This window comes from Ochotona curzoniae, unplaced genomic scaffold (genome assembly GCF_017591425.1).
Source record: "Ochotona curzoniae isolate NIBS_2020 unplaced genomic scaffold, NIBS_Ocur_1.0 scaffold_4701, whole genome shotgun sequence".
In the NCBI taxonomy this organism is placed as follows: domain Eukaryota; kingdom Metazoa; phylum Chordata; class Mammalia; order Lagomorpha; family Ochotonidae; genus Ochotona; species Ochotona curzoniae.
The window spans coordinates 67,461,789-67,481,045 of NW_024467122.1; the positions used below are offsets into that span (position 1 = coordinate 67,461,789).

The 19,257-nt window shown below is 45.9% G+C and overlaps 1 protein-coding gene across 1 annotated transcript in view; it reads left to right on the top strand.

Moving 5' to 3' along the window:
* Positions 1-901: 901 nt before the first annotated feature.
* RAB8B (RAB8B, member RAS oncogene family) overlaps positions 902-19,257 on the top strand; it is a 77,585-nt gene continuing 59,229 nt past the window's right edge. The window contains exon 1 of the mRNA XM_040969584.1: positions 902-1,108. Within this exon, the coding sequence (XP_040825518.1) occupies positions 985-1,108 (124 nt within the window). The 5' untranslated portion in view covers positions 902-984. The remainder of the gene's footprint in view (positions 1,109-19,257) is intronic.

Consider the following 19,257-nt stretch of genomic DNA (forward strand, 5'->3'; position numbering starts at 1 on the left):
AAGCAAGAGTCTAAGACGTTACACAATAATGAGTTAAACGGTTCCTAACAAGATCTCCCTGCCATTGGTCACCATAAGCAGAACCCAAACTCCAAGCACTTCTGCAGGGCCCAAGGATGTCAACGTGTTTTCACACCTTTCCCCACCAAGATCTCACTGGATTTTCTCTACACACCCCTAAAGCATCTTGTTTGCCGTCCACTTGGCAGATGTGCGGCCCGCCTTCATGGGTCACGGCGACAGAGGCGAGACTCAGGGCAAGTCTTTACTCTGAATTCCCAAGCTCCGTCGTAGCCTGACATCTTTATAGGGCACAGACTCAAGGCTCCTGCCTTCCTGCACCTACACGGCCCCGGGGAGCGGCCGCGCACGTGGGGCCGTTCCGGGGAGCACAGGCTTGGGGAAGGCTGTGGGGGAGCAGAGGCGGTGCTAGGCGGAGGTGGACAAGTCGAGGAACCCCTGCCTCGGCAACCGTCGCCGAGGAAAGCCGGACTCTCCGAAGTCCCAGCGGAAGAGCTGCGGGAACGCTGACGCTTGGGATGCCGAGGTCCTAGGTTTGACCTGCGCCCGCACACAAAGAAACACCGAAGTTCAGTTTCTGCACCGCGAGGAGCAGTTAGAAACGCATCCTCCCTTCCCAGCTGCAGCGGACACGCCCACTCCACCCCGTCAGCCAGCCTGGACTCCATCTTCACGTGCCCGGGCCGCGGGGACTGTCCGTGCCGGGCACGCCCGAGCTTCGCCCCCACCACCTCCCGAAAAACTACAGATCCCATGAAGCCCCAGGGGCGCGGCCGGTGATGACGACGCGTTCACGGATTGGTCGCGCGGGGCGGGGCGCGCAGGCTTTCTCCGAGGGGCGGTGCGGGGCGCGGGGCGGGACAAGTGGCGGCGCGGCGGGCACGCCCCCTCGCCCGCGGCCCCCTCCCCGTCTCTCCCCGCCGCCTCCTCGAAGCTCCCCGGTCAGAGGGCCCGAGCAAGAAGATGGCGAAGACGTACGATTATCTGTTCAAGCTGCTGCTCATCGGAGACTCGGGAGTGGGCAAGACCTGTCTCCTGTTCCGCTTCTCCGAGGACGCCTTCAACACCACCTTCATCTCCACCATTGGTGAGGGAGGGGGCTGCGGCCCGGGACCGGGGGTTGAGAAATAGAGGTGGAAGACGGGGGGTACGAAGGGGCCGGAGAGAGAGAGAGGACGGAGGGGCTTGGGAGCCCCAGGAGCGGCGACCCGGGCTCGGCTGGGCGGCCGGAGCAGGGCATGAGGGAGAGGGGCGCGCGAGGACGTGTGTTTTGGGGGTGAAGAGGGAACTCGGGGGCCAAGAAAGGGGAAGGGGAACCAGAGGAGCAAAGACTGGGGTTGGGGTGGTCCTGGGGCGACGTGGAGGCTGACAGGGAGGGTTCCAGAGGGACAAAGTGGGGAGGGGACACAGGAATCTCTAGGACAGAGAGAAACGGGCTGGCTAGTGGTTGTGCAAAAAAAAAAAAAAAAGGATTACAGGACAGGAAAGAGAAAGGAAATGTGAAGGAGCGAACGAGGGGCTGGGTTGAGGGGATGAGAGGGCTGGGAAATCCTGAGACGGAGGACGCGAGGGACAGAAGTGAGAAGGGAGCTGAGGGAAATGAATGAGAAGGAGAGGAGGCATGAGGGGACCCCTGGCTGCCGACCTCTGGACCGAGGTTGTGGGGCGGGAGCGGGGAGGAGGCAGAGGGAAACTGCAGGTAGGAGAGTTCTGGGTGAGGGGGAAAGAAGGAGCGGGATGAGGAGAGTCCTGTGTGGCCAGAAAGGAAAAGGGAAAGCAGCTGTAGGCAGTGGAGAAAGGTTAGGCAGAGAGAGGGCTCCAGGGAGAAGGGTGCGGGACTTTCCCCAGTTCCTGGGCCCGCTGCTGACCATGTTCAAGTGCAGGAGAAAGCAAAAGGGGGAAAAAAGTGACTAACGATGGGATCATGTCTGTGGAGCATTCTGTGTGAACGCGTGTGCAGGGGAGTGCTGGCTTTGGGGAGTGATGTGGCCAGGAAAATAGGGTTCACCCCTTTGCTGCTATCTCCTGAGAGAGTTCTCAGGTTCTTACCAACTGGGGGACTTGGTGTGTGGGACAGCCTCTCAGCCTGAGAACTGGTCTTGCATCTTTCTTGCCACCCTCTATTTTGTTTTGGGTTTACGGCTGACTTTTTGAATAAATGTACCCATACTCACTCCGGTTACCTGCAATGGAATCAAGATGATTAAATCGTGGCCGAGGGGTGGCCTCCCTACCTTCTTATAGGAAGATTCCTATTTGAATAAAAAGATCTCTGGTTTATCCTAAAGTGAAGAGCAAGGCGGAGTGGGTCTGAAGTGGCCTGAAGAAGTGCCCTTACCATCATTTCCCTAGTTAAAAAGCTGCAGTTAGTGAAGCACCTTAAGAATCTCCGTTTTGGGCTGCCTAGAAGATGTTTCTGGCTTATGAAAGTGGCTCATTTAGGCATCTCTTAAATGGTTCTGCCACTATTTCTCCCCATGAATTTCTGGATTGGGAAATAATGGAAAAGTAGTGCTAGTTGGTAAATTGTGTGGCCTGTAACACCCCCTGGGTGCCATGCTGACTGGGCTAAAGGAAGTTTGAGTTGCAAGCTCTTGGCAGTCCGTTTTGAGTGGAACTTTTTTTTTTTCCTGAGGAAGCAGATTTTAAATGTTATTGCAAGTATATAACTAAGAGATCTGGTGGGAGCTGACCTGGTGACTGGAAGGTGTTGAGTTTTCACTCTGGTACTTGTGTCGAAGTCCCACCTGATTGATTTCCACTGCCAAACATGTTCTGCAGTGCAGATGGGAAGGACCATTTTTCCACGGTGAGCAGGTGGCCTTTTGTCCTCTGGCTGTGTGACCCTCCAGAAGCAGTGTCCTGCCCTGAGCCTGGGCAGATTTCATGGAGCCCCTTCCCACAGAGCAACTTGGACGAGTTAGGCTTGCTTAGAATAGTTTCATCAGTTTTCTCTCTCCCCACCCCTCTCTTCATTTTGCTCCCGCATTTCCTTTAAGGGTGTTGTCTTCATTTCAAAATAGCAACTTTTAGACATGGCTTTTCATTCTGAAGGATTAGAGTCTTTGTTGAGCAGATTTTTTTAAGTTGATGAGTGAAGCAAGGTTCTCTGGAACATGGCAGCTGTGCAGGCATGCACCCCAGCAGCCTCTGACAGTGGAGGGGGCAAGGTAGGCATTCGCTGGGGGTGAGTCTCATGGGAAGGAGGCTGTGAGCCACGTCCTCATTTGATGTGGAGGAGGGGAAAGCCCACGGCCCTCGTTGAGTCCCAGAGCCCTGACAGGAAGTGGTGACTTGCTGCCTTCAAAGAGCAGAAAAATTTATACACCTGAAATGCAGCCTTGAACTTGATATTAAACTGGGAAAGAGCTGAGTGTTAAGATCCTTCCAGTGAAAATTCTTCCCCCCAATGGCACTCAGAGTCTTGGGCATACTCACATCACTAGCAGCCAAATCTTCACCCCAGCCCCTCACACCAGCCGCAGGTGGTGTGCAACCCTCTGGTGACCGTTGGTGGTCCATTTCTTTTCCAGAGCCTTTCTGGCTGGGTTCTGACAAGGACTTCCGTAGCCTTGCTGGCCACACTTGACAAGCTCCTCCCTGTCTCAGGAAACATCCCCTTGGTCACAGGAAAGGCCCATTTCTTCACACCTGTGGCTGGTGTGTGTGTTGTGGTAGATAGATGTGCAAGTCTGTCTCTTGCCACAAAGATACATCAGACTTAATTTTACATTGTCAATATTTAAGTCATTGTTAAAGTCAGCCATCTTTAGATGCTGTTTTGATGGGTGTTCTGTCATCATGAAAGGAAAGAGACATTTCGTCATTTGATTCAAGTTACACTCGTTTCACGCTTTGTTGGCATGATTCTCTGAGATGCTGCTCTCTTCGCTGGGGTTTTAGCTCCCTTCATTGCCTTTCTGCTCATTGGTGTGGTAGAAGGTAGATTTTTCTCTCATCTGACTTCTTGTGGGATCTTCCAGGAGAAATCAGACAGATAATCCTTGTTCACTGTGGAGTTATGGATGCTTTATCCTATTGAAATTATAGGCTCTGTGTCTAGCACCAACCAATCTTTCCATTTGAATGTTTGGAAAATTAAAATTTGTTGACTGACTGAAAAAAAAGACCACTGCTTATAAACTAATAGTCGGTCAATGCAGTTAGTTCTGTGATGTATTTCTAATGGTGTATGAATATGTGTCAGCACTGATACAAGGGCATCCTGGCGTTTTGAAACGGCCCTGTACTGAGCAAGGTGCAAGAGGAGCAAAAAGAGATAACGCAGCCCTGTCTTCTGACAGGATCTTTCCCTTTGCTCGCTCTCTCCTGCCCTGCCCCCTTCTTCCTGTTAGGTATTTCCTGAGTGGTTTCATTATTTGGTAGAGTCATAGTTTGACAGCACAGGAAGTGTTGGCAGTTAGCTCCCTATGTTCCGTCCCAGTTTTATAGATGAGGAAAATGAAAGTTTAGTTGACCCTCAGAAATCACCTAATTGGCCAGTTGCCTCAATCTGAACATAGATTGTTCCATGTACTAAAATGTCACATTGGACATCTTTATGTAGATGTAGTTAGCCTTGTGTCAACTACAAATTAATTAAGTTGAAAAAGTCACACTGCTAGTTACAGTAGAGCCTGAAGAGGAGCCCCAAAGCCAAGTGTGTATGACTTTCACAATGTCGCTGCTACTGTTTCTAATCAGTGTGGTCATCTTCATTAATCCGTGCCCTCGCTTTTTCCAGGGAAGAATTAGATACCGCCCATCTGTCTTTAGGTAGGGAAAGTCAAGATGGTCCCACTTTAGTCAAATCTGTTTAGGGAAATATGGGAGTCCCTTAAAAAGTGCATGGAAAATGGATTTGAAAGAAGACTTTATTTTAATACAAAAAAGATTTTGAAATTGGTGGTTTTTTGGTGAACTTTGGGACCCTCTCACATACGCGTTACTGCAATGATCTGAGTCCCATAGGGATTGGTGCTGGAAGAACTCAGCACTTAGTTGTCCTTTGCCCTTTATTCCTGTGTCTGCAGTGTCAGGTAAGGAGCTCAAAGTGCATCCTGCCATGGAGATTCCTTGCATGTGTAGGACCACCGTGAAATCACGGATGGCTGTTGTCACAGATTACTCTTACAAAGACTTGGAGACATTTTATTCTGAAATATTCGATTATTTTTTCTTGATTTCATGTTCTTTAGAGTCAAAGTTGTACAGTGCAGTTCATGGACCAAATAATGTGACCTATAGCCTGTTTTTGTGCAGTCCGCAGGCTCAAAATGTTTTTTGGTTTTTTTTTTTTAAGAAACATTTTTTAAAGCCGTTTGAAAAACAAAGCACTGAAGAATATGCAGCAGAGATCATATGTATCCCACAAAGCTTAAAAACTATTTACTTTCTGGTCTTTTGTTAAAAAAAGTTTGCTGACCCTTGCTTAAAATTGAAAACTGTTTTGAATTGGTAGGATTTCAAAGCTTTTATCAAAACTTATTGACTGAAAAAAATAAACTTTTGTCATATTTACATTCTTATCCAAGATGATATCAACATTTGGCTGAGAATAATCCAGATATGAGGAGCAAGCTGAATTTAGTTTTGGTAGTTTGTTTTCCTTGGTTTCCTTCAACTTCTCAAAAATATGCAACGAACATATGAGTTGAGATTGAACACACCGTACATGGAGGCTTGTTTGCATGTCATTGTGTTCTTTCAAAGCTGTCAGTGCACTTTTCATCTCAGTGACGGCTTGGATAATGACAACAGTTCAGAAAAAAAAAAACCCTGAAATGCAATACTTCATGATAGAGAATTCACCTCAGCTCCTCAGTTAGTGTTATAGAATGAAAAAAAGGCATTCTGCACCCATAGGGTGGGCATGGGGAAACTGAGTCTCGGTTCTGCCTGGAGATTCATGTCCTTTCATAAAGAGCTTCACAGCAGGCAAGTCTGGGAGAAGGTTCCTTGTCTACTGCTGCTTCCTACAGGGCTGCTTGGCTCCAGAGAGGGACACCAGAGGGGAATGGCTTTGGATAGCATTGTTGAGAGGAAAGCAAGTTCTTTGGATACATGCAGCACTTGCTTCCTCAACTGAATCTGAAAGCAGATTCTTGAGCAGAATGTGGCACCTGGAGTGGAAGCCTCCGCGGCCGCCGGCTGGAGTGGCTCTCAGCCTGCCTTGGCACAGCACCTTCTCGGGGTCAGTCCTTCTTTGTGTGAGCCTATTGGCTCCTTTGGAGAATTTCACAGGAGAGTTTTTATAGCAGGATGAGAAAGAGTTGGAGTAAAGATGGGGAAGTAGATTTTGGGTGGTGAGTAATATTGTGGCCTGTGGTATCACCAAGCCTCTCAAGTGTGGGCATGGAAAGGTACAAAGGGAAGTTGAGCGCAAGATTATACACTGTTACTATGTAGGTGAGGACTTGTAAACTAAGTGGATCAGGCAGGAGGCTTGAAAAATGGCATTAAAAGGTAAATTTAAGCTGGTGTAAAAATTTTTTTTTAAATCTGTGCTGGGGATGGTGGTGGTTTGGGGTGGTAGCTTAGAAAATTGATGAAAATGCATTCATGAAAATATTAAGTATGAATTTTAAAAATGTTTGCACCAAAAGAAAAAAATTGTTTTTTTGTTTATTGTTCAAAATCTTACTGTTCCATACACAGCAAAGCAGAGAGACAGAGCTAGGCTGAGGAAGAGTTGCCATTTACCGGTTCACTCCCTAGGATGTTGAGCAAGGAAAATCTGGAGCCAGGAATGTAATCCAGGCCTCCTGTTGGGTAGCAGGGACCACATTTCTTGAGTTGTATTTTGTTTTCCTTTGTTTTTGTGACATACAAATAGACACGCATACCTCCAGAGAAAGCTCCCATCTGCTGATTCCCTTCCTAAAGGCGCCCTACTGCTAAAGCTGGGAGATGGAAACCCAGTCCAAATCTCTCACATGAACACCAGGACCCCAAGTATTTGAGCCATCACCCCTGCATCCCATGGTTTGTGTTATTACAATTGGGATCTGGTACCAGAACTAGAATGCAAACAACCCTACCTGTATTATTCATTCATTTATCATTTATTTCATTTTTAAAAAAGATTTATTTGTTTTTACTGGAAAGGCAGAAATACAGAGAAGAGAAGAGACAGAGAGGAAGATCTAAAGTTCAACAGTTCACTCTCCAAGTGGCCATAACGGTTGGAGCCGAGTCAGTCTGGAGCCAGGATCGAGGAGCTTTTTCCAGGTCTCCCACGCGGTGCAGGGTTCCAAAGCTTTGGGCTGTGCTTGACTGCTTTCCCAGGCCACAAGCAGGGAGCTGGATGGGAAGTAGAGCCACTGGGATTAGAACTGGCACCCATATGGGATCTCAGTGCATTCAAGGCAAGGACTTTAACCACTATGCTATCATGCCAGGCCTAGTTTACCATTTATTTTAAAGATATATTGCCTATCCTCTGATTCAATTCCCAAATACTCAAAGCTGCTGGCATCTGTGCCAGGACAAAGACAGGAGTTGGAACTAAAGCTTGATCTGTTTGTTATGTAGGTGGCAGGGCCCCAAGTACTTAAGCTTGAGCTTTTTCCATGAGCAGGTTGAAGTACCCTTGTATCCCTGCTTAAGAAAATGGGTGCTTTTCAGCTGCAGCTTTTCTGTAGCTATGCTAGAAAATCTCTTATTTCAGGATAAGCAGAAAATGTCTCATAAATATTCATATTTATGTGCAAGTAGTAAAACGAAACAAAACCAGTGTTAGCGCCATTCCTAAAAGGGCTCCACAGCCCTGTGAGCCAGTAGCTTGCAGACCAGGCATGATAACCAGAATATGTGGCAGTCACACTACCTTCAAATGGATCCTTGACCAAACCCAGCATTTGTGTTAAAAGGCCTGAACTGTTTTCGCTGTCCAGGCAGATGAAGTGACTGACTCATGTTTGGTGTTAGGAAGGCAGCGTGTTGAATTAGGCAGAGCAGTGGTTCTGGAATCAAATGTGAGACTGTTCTAGGCCTCTGCCATCCCTACCCTTGTGATCACTGGTGAGTCACTTGTCCCTAGGAGCCTTAGTAACTTCCCCTGCAATGTGCTGTAATAACATGGTACCCACCCTGAGCAGTCACTCTGAGTTTTCTAAGGCAAAAATCAAGTCTTAGTCAACTTATAAATCACTAAGGCATGAATTAAGTGACAGCTCAACTTGATGAATGAATGGATAGATGGGAGTCTTGTGAAAGTGTAATATGAGCTGTGAAGCATTACATGGCTCTGCTATCTTTCATAGCATTTCAGACGATTAGATTATTTCGGGTGATGTCTGAGTTAAGATTAAATGTGCTTCATCTGAATTCTCAATACAAGAATGGGCCTTTTTCCCAGCATAATGCCATGAAACTTTCTAAATCTGTTTTAAAGGGTTGTTTTAGACTGTGAAAGGTATTTCATTTATCTTTTAGTCTCTATAACAAGCTGTTTTGCACTCTGTTTCGAACACTCCCCCCAACATAAATACCAAATAGAAACGAGTGAAATCACTGGGATTGCATTAACAAAGCCATTTCAGCTTTCTTTCTGCTCATTAGCTTCAAACAATGCAACAGATGCCTGTTAACAGTTTCCTGCCCATTTTTAATTAGCAGATGGAACTGTGTTTGTGTCTGTGTCCTGCCCAGAGCTCATATGAGTGATAGGTAGTGAGTGGTTTAGAACTTGAACTCAATAAAGCCAGATTCTATTTTTAAAAAGATGTATATAAATGTTTACTGTGTAGAACACTTGCATATCACACTGGGACAGCATATGATCTGAGGTTTGCAGATATATTTTCTGCCCTTATTAGTGGGAGAAAAACAATTCACCTTTTTTATGTCTTAAATGAAGGTTTTACTTTAGTCTTGGCAAGTATCATCTTTAAAAAGCCATTACAGTATTTGGGCATGGTGTGTTGAAGAATATGGAAAGCCAAGTTGAAGTGGGCTTCACCGTAGTGTGTTGGCAAGTATGCAAGTCTGGGAAGAAAAATGCCCATAGTGACAGACTGGTAGTGGCTGCCTGCAATACTGTGTTCTGTGGCGGTCTGGGGTTCTATGAGATCTTGGTAATACTGGGGGCTGTCATGGATACTAATGCCTGCTGTGGGCCAAGGGAGGGTGGCACATCCTACACCATTGCTATTTTTAAAGTGCCTAGTTACTTGCTGTCCAGAATATTATGGCAAGATCTCTTTGTTAGTAATACTATTGGGGAATAGCCATTAGGTATCTTGTGTCTGGAAATCTCGGCTCTGCGATGTTCATCTTTGGGTTTTCTTATTTTTCTTCTTTTCAATTGAATGATTAATTGAGTTGGATAATTCTTGCGAGGAATTAGAGGTGATTGGTTATCTCTAGAGGAAGAAACAAATCTACAAGTCTCTGTCGCTCTTTCTTTCTTTTCTGAATTTGTTCAGTGACATGAGACTTCTTTGGGGAAGCCACATAAAGTGCTGAGGACGGTTGAGCAGCAGTGCCCACAGCAGCCCCATCATGAAATCTGCTGTCATACACTTAGCATTTAGCATTCTTTTATCAGATGCGTTAGTATTTACTTGTTGCTGAGCTTTTGGACATTTCCCAAGGAGTTCTGTTGTCTTCTTCAGCCCAGAATTGTTGGTAATTCTTGGCTGTCAGAGGAGGTGCTGAAGCTTTGTATGTCATCATGTTAATCACATTGGGGCTACTGTCGTGCAGACAGATTGGTTAACAGGGCTGCAGGTAGTCCTGTGACAGCACTGCAGGATTCCCAAGTACTCTGCAAATGCTGGATTGGGCCTGGTATCCCTCCTCGTCATGACGAAAAGCAGCTACACAGTGGTTAAGCACTGGGTAGCCTCACACAGCTTTCTGCTCCCAGAGTTGGGCTTCCCACCTCACACAACTTTATTTCAGTGAAGAACATGACAGCAATCATGTTAATAAATTGTAGATGTCTCTTTTTTTAAAGATTTATTTATTTTTCATGCAAAGTCAGATATACAGAAAGGAGGAGAGACAGAGAGGAAGATCTTCTGTCAGATGATTCACTCCCCCAGTAACCACAACGGCCGGTGCTGTGCCGATCCAAAGCCAGGAGCCAAGAACTTCCTCCAGGTCTCCCACGCGGGTGCAGGGTCCCAAAGCTTTGGGCCATCCTCAATTGCTTTCCTAGGCCACAAGCAGGGAGCTGAATGGGAAGTGGAGCTGCCAGGATTAGAACCGGCACTCATATGGGATCCCGGGCGTGTTCAAGGTGAGGACTTTAGCCGTTAGGCCATGCTGCCGGGCCCTGTAGATGTCTTCTTGATGTATAACTTGGAAGAGTCCTCTCTGAAGATGAGTGATCAAATTGGGAGTATAATACAAGGAAGTCTGTTTAGAAGTTCATTTCCCCCCCCCCCTTTTTTTTTTTAAAGATTTATTACAAAGTCAGATATACAGAGAGGAGGAGAGACAGAGAGGAAGATCTTCCGTCTGATGATTCACTCCCCAAGTGAGCCGCAACGGCCGATGCTATGCTGATCTGAAGCCAGGATCCAGGAACTTCTTCTGGGTCTCCCACACGGGTGCAGGGTCCTAAAGCTTTGGGCCGTCCTGGACTGCTTTCCCAGGCCACAAGCAGGGTGCTGAATGGGAAGTGGAGTTGCTGCTGGGATTAGAACCGGTGCCCATATGGGATCCTGGAGCGTTCAAGGCGAGGACTTTAGCCGCTAGGCCGCGCCACCAGGTCCTGGAAGTTCGTTTTTAAGTTTGCTTAGGACTCTTTGCAGTGGTGGTGTAACAGGGATAGATATTACAAAAGAACTCTCCTTCTGTAAGTATGCTTGCAGTTACATAAAAGCTATTACAAAAAAGATATAAAAGGGCTGGCATTGTAAGATGTCAGTGACTAATCCAGCCACACTTTGTTATAGTTTTTGAATTTTCATGAAGGTTATTGCTCATAGTTTTTAACAAGGGATTAAATTTTTTTCTCTCCTAAACATCTCTTAATAAAATCTTTTTTTTTTTAAAGTTATTTGTTTTAAAAGCAGAATTGCGAGGCAGGAGGGATAGAGTTAGTTCTTCCATCTACGGATGCATTCCCCCAATGGTTGCAGTGGCCAGGGGACCAGGGGACCAGGGCTGGGGCCAGGCTGAAGCCAGGAGCCTAAGACTCTATCCAGGTTTCCCACATGTATGTCAGGGGGCCAAGTACCTGGACCATCTTCCACTGTTTTCCCAGGTGCATTAGCAGGGAGCTGAATAAAATCTTAATACAGCCTGAAACGTAGTTCTTTATTGTGAGTCTGCTATTCCAATTTTGGACTCTCAGACCACTTTCTTTTTTTTTTTTTAATTTTTATTGGAAAGGCGGATATACAGAGAGGAGAGACAGAGAGGAAGATCTTCCATCCGATGATTCACTCCCCAGGCGGCCGCAACGGCTGGAGCTGAGCCAATCCGAAGCCAGGAGCCTCTTCCGGGTCTCCCACACGGGTGCAGGGTCCCAAAGCTTTGGGCCGTCCTGATTGCTTTCCTAGGCCACAGGCAAGAAGCTAGATGGGAAGCGGGGCTGCTAGGATTCGAACCGGTGCCCATATGGGACCCCGGGCGTGCAAGGTGAGGACCACTTAACCACTGCGCCATTGCGCCAGGCCCCAGACCACTTTCTTGTTGCACTGCCCATTAGCAGCTCACCCATATTGGGATTTAGGAAGAGGGTATTGGGTTGAGAATGAAAAATGGAAATGACATTGTGTCTCCTTGCCCTACCATTTTCTTTGGCTACTTGTTCACATTTCTGCTTCTGGTTAGCAGTTGGGTAAGAAATTATTGCCTAGAATACGTTGAGAATTAATAGTCACCTTTGAGTAGTGTTATATTCTTAAATTGTTTACAAGTAGATAGTAGAAAGTTGGTGCCTGTCTCAGTTACAACTGGTGATGAGCAGTGACATGCAGGCAAGAGTGTTGCTCACAAAGAGAATTATTTGTTAGTACATTTTATATTTCGTGTATTTACAGTATTTGGAAACTTAAAATCTTATAGGTACATGAACAATTTATGTGAAAAGTTAATTTGTATCACATGCACAAAAATTGCAAGAAAGTTTAAAGCATGCCTGTTTCAGAGTACTATCCTCAGAGGTGTGTCTCTGTCTTGGCCCTTTAACCTTCAGCACTGGGGAACATTGCATCTTAAATTTATACTGTGATCTCATTATATAAGTTATCACTCTTTTTTCTTTCTTTCTTTTTTGTTTTTTTGTAAGTTATCGCTTTTTTGTTCAGCTCAGCTCTTACGGCCAGTAGTTGGTGCACAGTTCCAATCTGTCACCACACAAGCCCCTCCCAGAGGCATTAGCCTGGTCTGTGTATTCGTCCTGACAGGCAAGGACGGCTTCCTGTCGTCTCGAGGATCTCTTGTGGTTGCAGCATTTTGTATCTGCACAAATTAAACAGTGTCTGCGAAGAAACAGGGGTTGTCCTTTGCAGTCTTGATGATTATGGGCGTGGATTTTTTTCCCCCACCAGTGAACACTATGGTTTGTATGACCTGAGGACAGAAGGAAGAAGTAGTAGCATTGCTCATACAAGCCAGTGTTGGTCTTATAAAGTGGCTAATTTTTTTTTTTTTTGTAGAACTGAAGACATTATTATTTTGAATCCTGTCCTTAACAATGCTTTGGTTAGAGGGTTAAAGCCAGATGTCACCAAAAAAACCTTGAGATTTATAAAAATGCTTATTTGAGAAGAGGTGTAGAAAACAATTTCAGATATTCTCATTTCACTGGTGTGGGTAAGTGCAGCCCACAGACCATACAGGACTGGCGGACTCATGTGGTCTGTTCCTGCCTAGGCCAACTGCAGGTGAAAGACAAAATTCAACCCATCTATAGTAGGCAATTTAAAAAGAAATTAGTCATTTTTGTTGGAAAGGCAGATTTCCAGAGAGAAGGAGAGACAAAGATCTTCCATCCAGATTCACTCCCTAAATGGCTGCAAATAGCCAGAGCTGTGCTGATATGAAGCCAGGATACAGGAGTTTCCCCTTGGTCTCCCATGCAGGTGCAGGGTCCCAAGGCTTTGGGCCATCCTCTACTGCTTTCCCAGGCCACAGGCAGGGAGCTGGATGAGAAGTGGAGCACCTGGGATATTAACTGACACCTATATGGTGTTAAGAAAAGATACCAGTGGTTTATTTAGCATTCAGTGTGGACACAGTGTTTTGTGATAGAAAAGGCGAGAGATGAGCAGGGAGGTCTGGGACCCACACACATGCAATTGGTGAAAAAAGGAAGACAGGATGTAGGGTGGAGCTTGCATGAGCTCTCCAAGAACCCCTTTCGTCATGCGTATGAGGTCAGGTGGGTGAACTGTAGTGCAATCACACTCATTAGTCTGTACAGTTTGGAGGGGAGAATGAGATAAGGAGTGTCCAGGAGAGTTTAACAAGACAGGGCCAAATGTAAAAGACAGTGGAAGCACACCAGTGGGGATGGGAAAGCTAGCTCGGAGTCTGTGAGAAGGAGTTGGTTGGAGCAGCAGAAGGGCCAGAGGGCTGTCCTGGCAAGGACCTTGCAGAAGGCAGAGATAACCCAGCTCTGTGAAGGGGCTCCAATATCCTGTTTAACCAAAGCCTCCTGTGAAGTGGGTGCTGTAACAGGAGGTGAAGTTGAAAGGTAACTGGAAGGAAGATTGTGAAAGGCTTTTTAACCTTGTAGGAGAGTCTGGACTTTGTCCCAAGAGCAGCAGGGAGCCCCAGCTCAGGGCTCTGACAACTGGGATGTCCACTAAGAAGTTTGATGGTGGTTCCAGGTGCCCCTCCCTGCCCCTTGGACCTCCACTGTTTACACAGATCTGTCACTTCCATTACTTTCTGTAAAGTCATTGGAGGGATCAGATGGAGAGTTTATTGTCTCCAGGTACTAGACAGGAGTGGGAGTTCTCAGAGGCTAATTGACCCCATCAATCCAGTTAGGAGGTGGAGGAGCTAGAGCTGGTGTGTTTGCATGTAAAAAGCCAATTCATGTCCTGGCAGTTCCACTTCTGATCCAGTCCCCTACTATTGTACTGGGGGAGCAGCAGAGAATGACCCAAGCCCTTAGGTGCCTGCATCATGTGTGAGACCTTGAGGAGGCTCCTGGCTCCTGTCTTCACATCAGCTCAGTTTTGGCTGGTGTGGTCATTTGGGGAGTGAACCAGTGAGTGGAAGGCCTCTCTCTGTGTCTCTCCTCTCACTGTAAAATCTGCTTTTTAAAAGAAGAAGGTAGGGGAGCCAAGAGTTGAACCTTGCACTGTGCCTTGCGCCCATGACCAGTGCCATACCCCTCTTGGAGTGGGTGCTGGAGGTTTCTAGGGCTTTGGACATTCAGTCCCAGGAGTGGTCCTTCTTTGTGGTCTGTAAAAACTGTTGTAAACTGTCCAAGAAGCCCTTGAGAAAGATTTGAAGTGGGAAGAGGAACAGGTCCCCTTGGATGGGCCCCAGTAGTAGCTAATGCAAACACACAGTCACACTGTCTGTTGGCCCTGAAGGTCAGTGGACATGTGGTTTTGGGATGTTGCTGGACTCCAACCAGGTCCCTTAGGAAGCAGTCAGATATACACATGGTATGGTAGGAGAGGGAGGGAGCAGAGTTTAATCATGAAGGAAATCAGAGGTCTCTGCAGTAGCTGTCTACAGGGAGCCTTGTTTTGTTAAATTTTTGTGTGACATTGGACTTCGATAGATTGTTCTGTGCCGGGAACAGCTACCTTAATTGTGAACTTCCTTCCTTTGGCAACTTCAGTATAAACCTCATATTAGCTTGCCTTTTTAAAATTACATCCCCCCTCCCCCTGAAATTGTGTCTACTGTAGCTTTTGTTTCTGTAAAACTGTTCAGCCAAGTTTTCCTCAGTCACAGTGGCAATGTGGATGAAGCCAACACCTGACACTTGTTTGTTAGATCTGTCTCCAGAATCCCACCATGAACTGGAAAGCAATGAAACCCATTTTCTAACTCAGGAACCTGCTTGCTTCCTAGCGGAGCCTCTGGGTCCTCTCTTAGCCTTTGCATTCTTGTTCTGCAGCAGTCACTGGGGGCTGAGGGCCTCCTAGAGGCAGGCCACCAATATCTGGGAGGAAAAATTGGTGGTGTGTTACTATGGAGATGACATTCATTATACAACTGCAGGCAAGTCAATAGCAAGCTTTCAGAGCTTCATGGGCCAAAAGGGAATGTCAGGCTTATCTGGACTCTAAACTCTACAGTCTCTTTCAGAACTCTGATCCTATTAGCACAAATGGAGTCACTGACAAAATGGAAAGAATTCAAAATGAGGGTAGCCTAGGATGAGATGCTGGTGAGGCGGACTATGTGCCACAAGAGAGGCCCTGGGCTCAGTTTCTGCCTCTAGCCAGCTTGCTGCTGCTGCGGACTCTGGAAAAGCAGTGGCTGTGGGCTGGGGTAATTGGGTTCCTGCCACCATGTGGGAGCCCCAGGCTGAGATCCTGGGCCCAAGCTTCAGGCAGCTCCAGGCCTGGCCCATGGAGTTATTTAAAAAAAGTGAACCAGCAGATGGGAACTCTGTTTCTTTGCTTGACAAATAAAAAGTTACAAAAAAGTAAAATGCATGGGAGAGAGACACTCAATAACAGTGAAAATAAGAAAACTTGGACTTTCAAGATAGCGACTCCCAAATTTAAAGCCCCCATGCAAGTTATTTGACCACTTTTATATTGATGGAAAGGATAGTACTTCCTTGCAAGGATTTTGGTTTTGTTTTGAGAAGTAAGTGCCTTATTGTCTGTATAATTGGCACATGGGTGGCACTTGAAAAGGTGGTGGATGTTTGTGAATGAAATTAGTCTCAGGTCTCCAAAAGATGGATCCAGACACCCAGAAGAACCTTGAGGGGATGGGGGTTAAAGTGTAGCTTGTGACACTGTATCCCATGTCAGATTCCCTGGATTTGAGTTCTGGCTCTGCTCCGGATTCCGGCTTCTAGCTAGTGCGTACTCTGGGCGGCAGCATGTTGTGATGGATTCCTGCCACCTGATGCAGAACCTGGCTGCTGTGTGCATTTGGGATCTAGCCAACAGATAGGAGGTCTTTTTCTATCTCTCTGCCTTTCAAATTAAAGCTTTTCAAAGAACTTTGGTACTCCTTCAGAGTTTTACTGTCATTACTCCTGTTTTTAGTAAGAGCAAATATTTATTGGGTGTTTATTTTATACCAAGTGATATTTTGGGCATTAATGTCTTTCATGAATGAACCCATTTAATCTGTTTTCCACATGGAATGATTGAGGCACAGACTACTTGAATACCTTCTTAAGGTCATGAAGCTAGTAACTCTGATGAGGCCAGTCCAGATCTGAGTTCAGGCAAGCCGGGTTTAGAGTCTGTGCTTATCGCCGCTGTGCCTTGCTGCCCCAACAGTGGCTCTACAACATGAGTTACAAAAGACCCATTCTCTCGAGCTAGGCATGTGGGGCAGGGTGAACAGTGGCTCCATGCTGCGGTTACCAACTGGATGAGCTCACTTGCTTTGACCTCTTGATCTCAGTTGCTTCTTCCCTGAAAAGGAAAGGTTTAATGAAGAAATAGAGTAAACACATTTATGGCACGGCACAGCAGGCAGGCTTTGTAAATGATGAAGATTTTTGTTACAAACTTCCTTTTAGAATGAAAACAAACGGGAACCAGGTAGTTAGGTTACTTAATGGGATGTACTTCAATTTTCTAGAAAAATCATTCTGAAGAAAGTTTAGGACTACAGATAAAGCTAGACTTTTTAGAAATATTCTCCTTTAAACTTGTTCCCACAGTGAATGTGATTGCCCTTGCCTGGCAGAAGAAGGTCCCCAGGAGCGGCCCTAGACTGCAGGTGCAGCATCTCAGTCAGTATAAGGCAAGGATGCTAGGAGCAGATTTTCTCAGACTTCCAACTGCTGCACACTCTCAGGACGGGTAGAGTTACCACCCTGGGAGAAAACAGAACACGAACACAGCATGGAAAACCCTGTCAAGAAGGGACAAATGTTTCGTTGAAATCTTCAGGCTCAGTGTGCTCTGTTAGGGCCCTGAATTCCAAGTGCAGTGAGTTTCTAAGTGAAGTCTCCTGAATTTTAATGAGTTTGTTTGCATACATGAATTTGAACAATACATTAAGTCTTGAAACACCTAGCTAATTTTAATGGAGTCAATTACCCAACTCAAAAGTTATTTAATAGCTTTTTCTTTACTTAATAATCAAGATGATGATACTTTAATCTCTAAAAAGTCATTAATCATACTTTTACACTGTAGATGCACCGTTAATGTCTTTTTCATAATTAAACTGTCTTAAGAGAATTTGAGAGATCAACATGTCAGCCTGAATATAAAGCATGATTCCTCCTGCCCCACCTTAACCACTTTCCCCTTTGTGATACTTTGTGCGTAATGACTACTCATACGCATACCACCAAGCACAGTTTGGTTTTGTACTTTGTTGCTTTGAGCCTAGTGAGGTGAGAATTTCAGTTGTATTTTTTTTTTAAAGATTTATTTATTTTTATTGCAAAGTCAGTTATACAGAGAGGAGGAGAGACAGAGAGGAAGATCTTCTGTCAGATAATTCACTACCCAAGTGAGCCGCAACTGCTTTCCCAGGCTACAAGCAGGGAGCTAGATGGGAAGTGGAACTGCCAGGATTAGAACTGGCGCCCATATGGGATTCTGGTGCTAAAGGTGAGAACTTTAGCTGCTAGGCCACGCCACCAGGCCTGAATTTCATTGGTTTTATGTACACATACAGGAAGGGTCTTTGAAAAGCTCATAGAAAATGTGTGCTACAAAAAAAAAAAAAAACACTACACATTGATTTTGAGCATAAATTTCAAAACATATGTATCTTTTCAATTCCATTTTCCGCAAGCTGTTTTAAGTCCCTTTGTGTATAGAGGTGGTGCAGGGACCTTGTCACAGGGTTTTGAGGACAGCAGAAGCGAGAAAGCTTCCTCCCTTCCCCAACTAGAGTAAAAGGGCTGCATGCAGGGAAGTGACATCTTTGATTTACAAGTTTTAAAGCCACACTGGTTCTAAGGGCTCCTTTGTGGAATTTCATGGCACAGAAAAACCATGCCACGGAACTCTCTGTCCCTAAAATAATGATACATTTGGAAAGATCTCATGTTAAAAATGATCAGATGGCGAGAGTCATGACACCTAAAGATTCACGGTGGCGGCTTCTCTTGGTGTTCGGTAACCAGCCATGAGTTGTGTAGAACGGTGGAAAGAACAGAAGCATTTGGGATCCATGCGCCTGCCTGAGAACACCTACAGAACAGGAGCTGTGCTTGCCCGTTCAGAGCACAGTTACCCTAGGCTAAGCTGCAGCCTGCAGGCTCATGGCATCTCTTTGTGGTATGAAGGAACTAACACCAAATACTGGATCTGGGGTTCCTGCAATCGTGCCATCTCCTTCATTAGCACTTACAGCAGCTTCAAAGGATGTGTAATTATCACCTGTTATTGCTTATGGTCCTTTTTAGATGTGAGAATGATAAATTTAACCTTTTTTTTTCAACTTAGAGTATTTTTTTAAGGATTAAAACTTTTTTTTTTTTAAATTGTAAAGTCAGATATACAGAGAGGTGGAGAGACAGATCTCCCGTCCACCGATTCATTCCCCAAGTGACTGCAACGGCTGGAGTTGAGCCAAAGCCAGGAGCCAGGAGTTTCTTCCAGGTCTCTTGTATGGGTGCAGGGTCCCCAGGCTTTGGGCTGTCCTTGTGGCTTCCCAGGGCAGAAGCAGGGAGCTGGATGGGAAGCAGGGCAGCTGGGATTAGTACTGACACCATATGGGATCCTGGCATGTGCAAGGTGAGGACTTAAGCTACTAGGCTACCGTGCTGGGCACTAGGGTATTTTGTTTTTAAAGTTTTGTTTGTTTTTTCATTTGATAGCATTGCAGAGAAGGAGAGACAGGGCCTTGTCATCCTCTGGTTCGCTCCTCAGATGGCCTCACAGCTAGCCCGGGCCAAAGCCTGACACCAGGAGCTTTAGCCACTTCTCCCAAGTGGGTGCAAGGACCCAAACACTTGGGCCATCTTCTGTTGTTTTCCAGGATCACGTGCAGAGCAGCTGGGGCAGGAACCATGTAGAATGCTTCCATCACGAGCAGTGGCCTTCCTCCACAATGCTGGTCCCTTACCCTGATTATTTATCTATAGTGATGAACACCTGCTCACTTCATTTATGCCCATGCGTAATTGCATAGTTCTTGATGCATAGA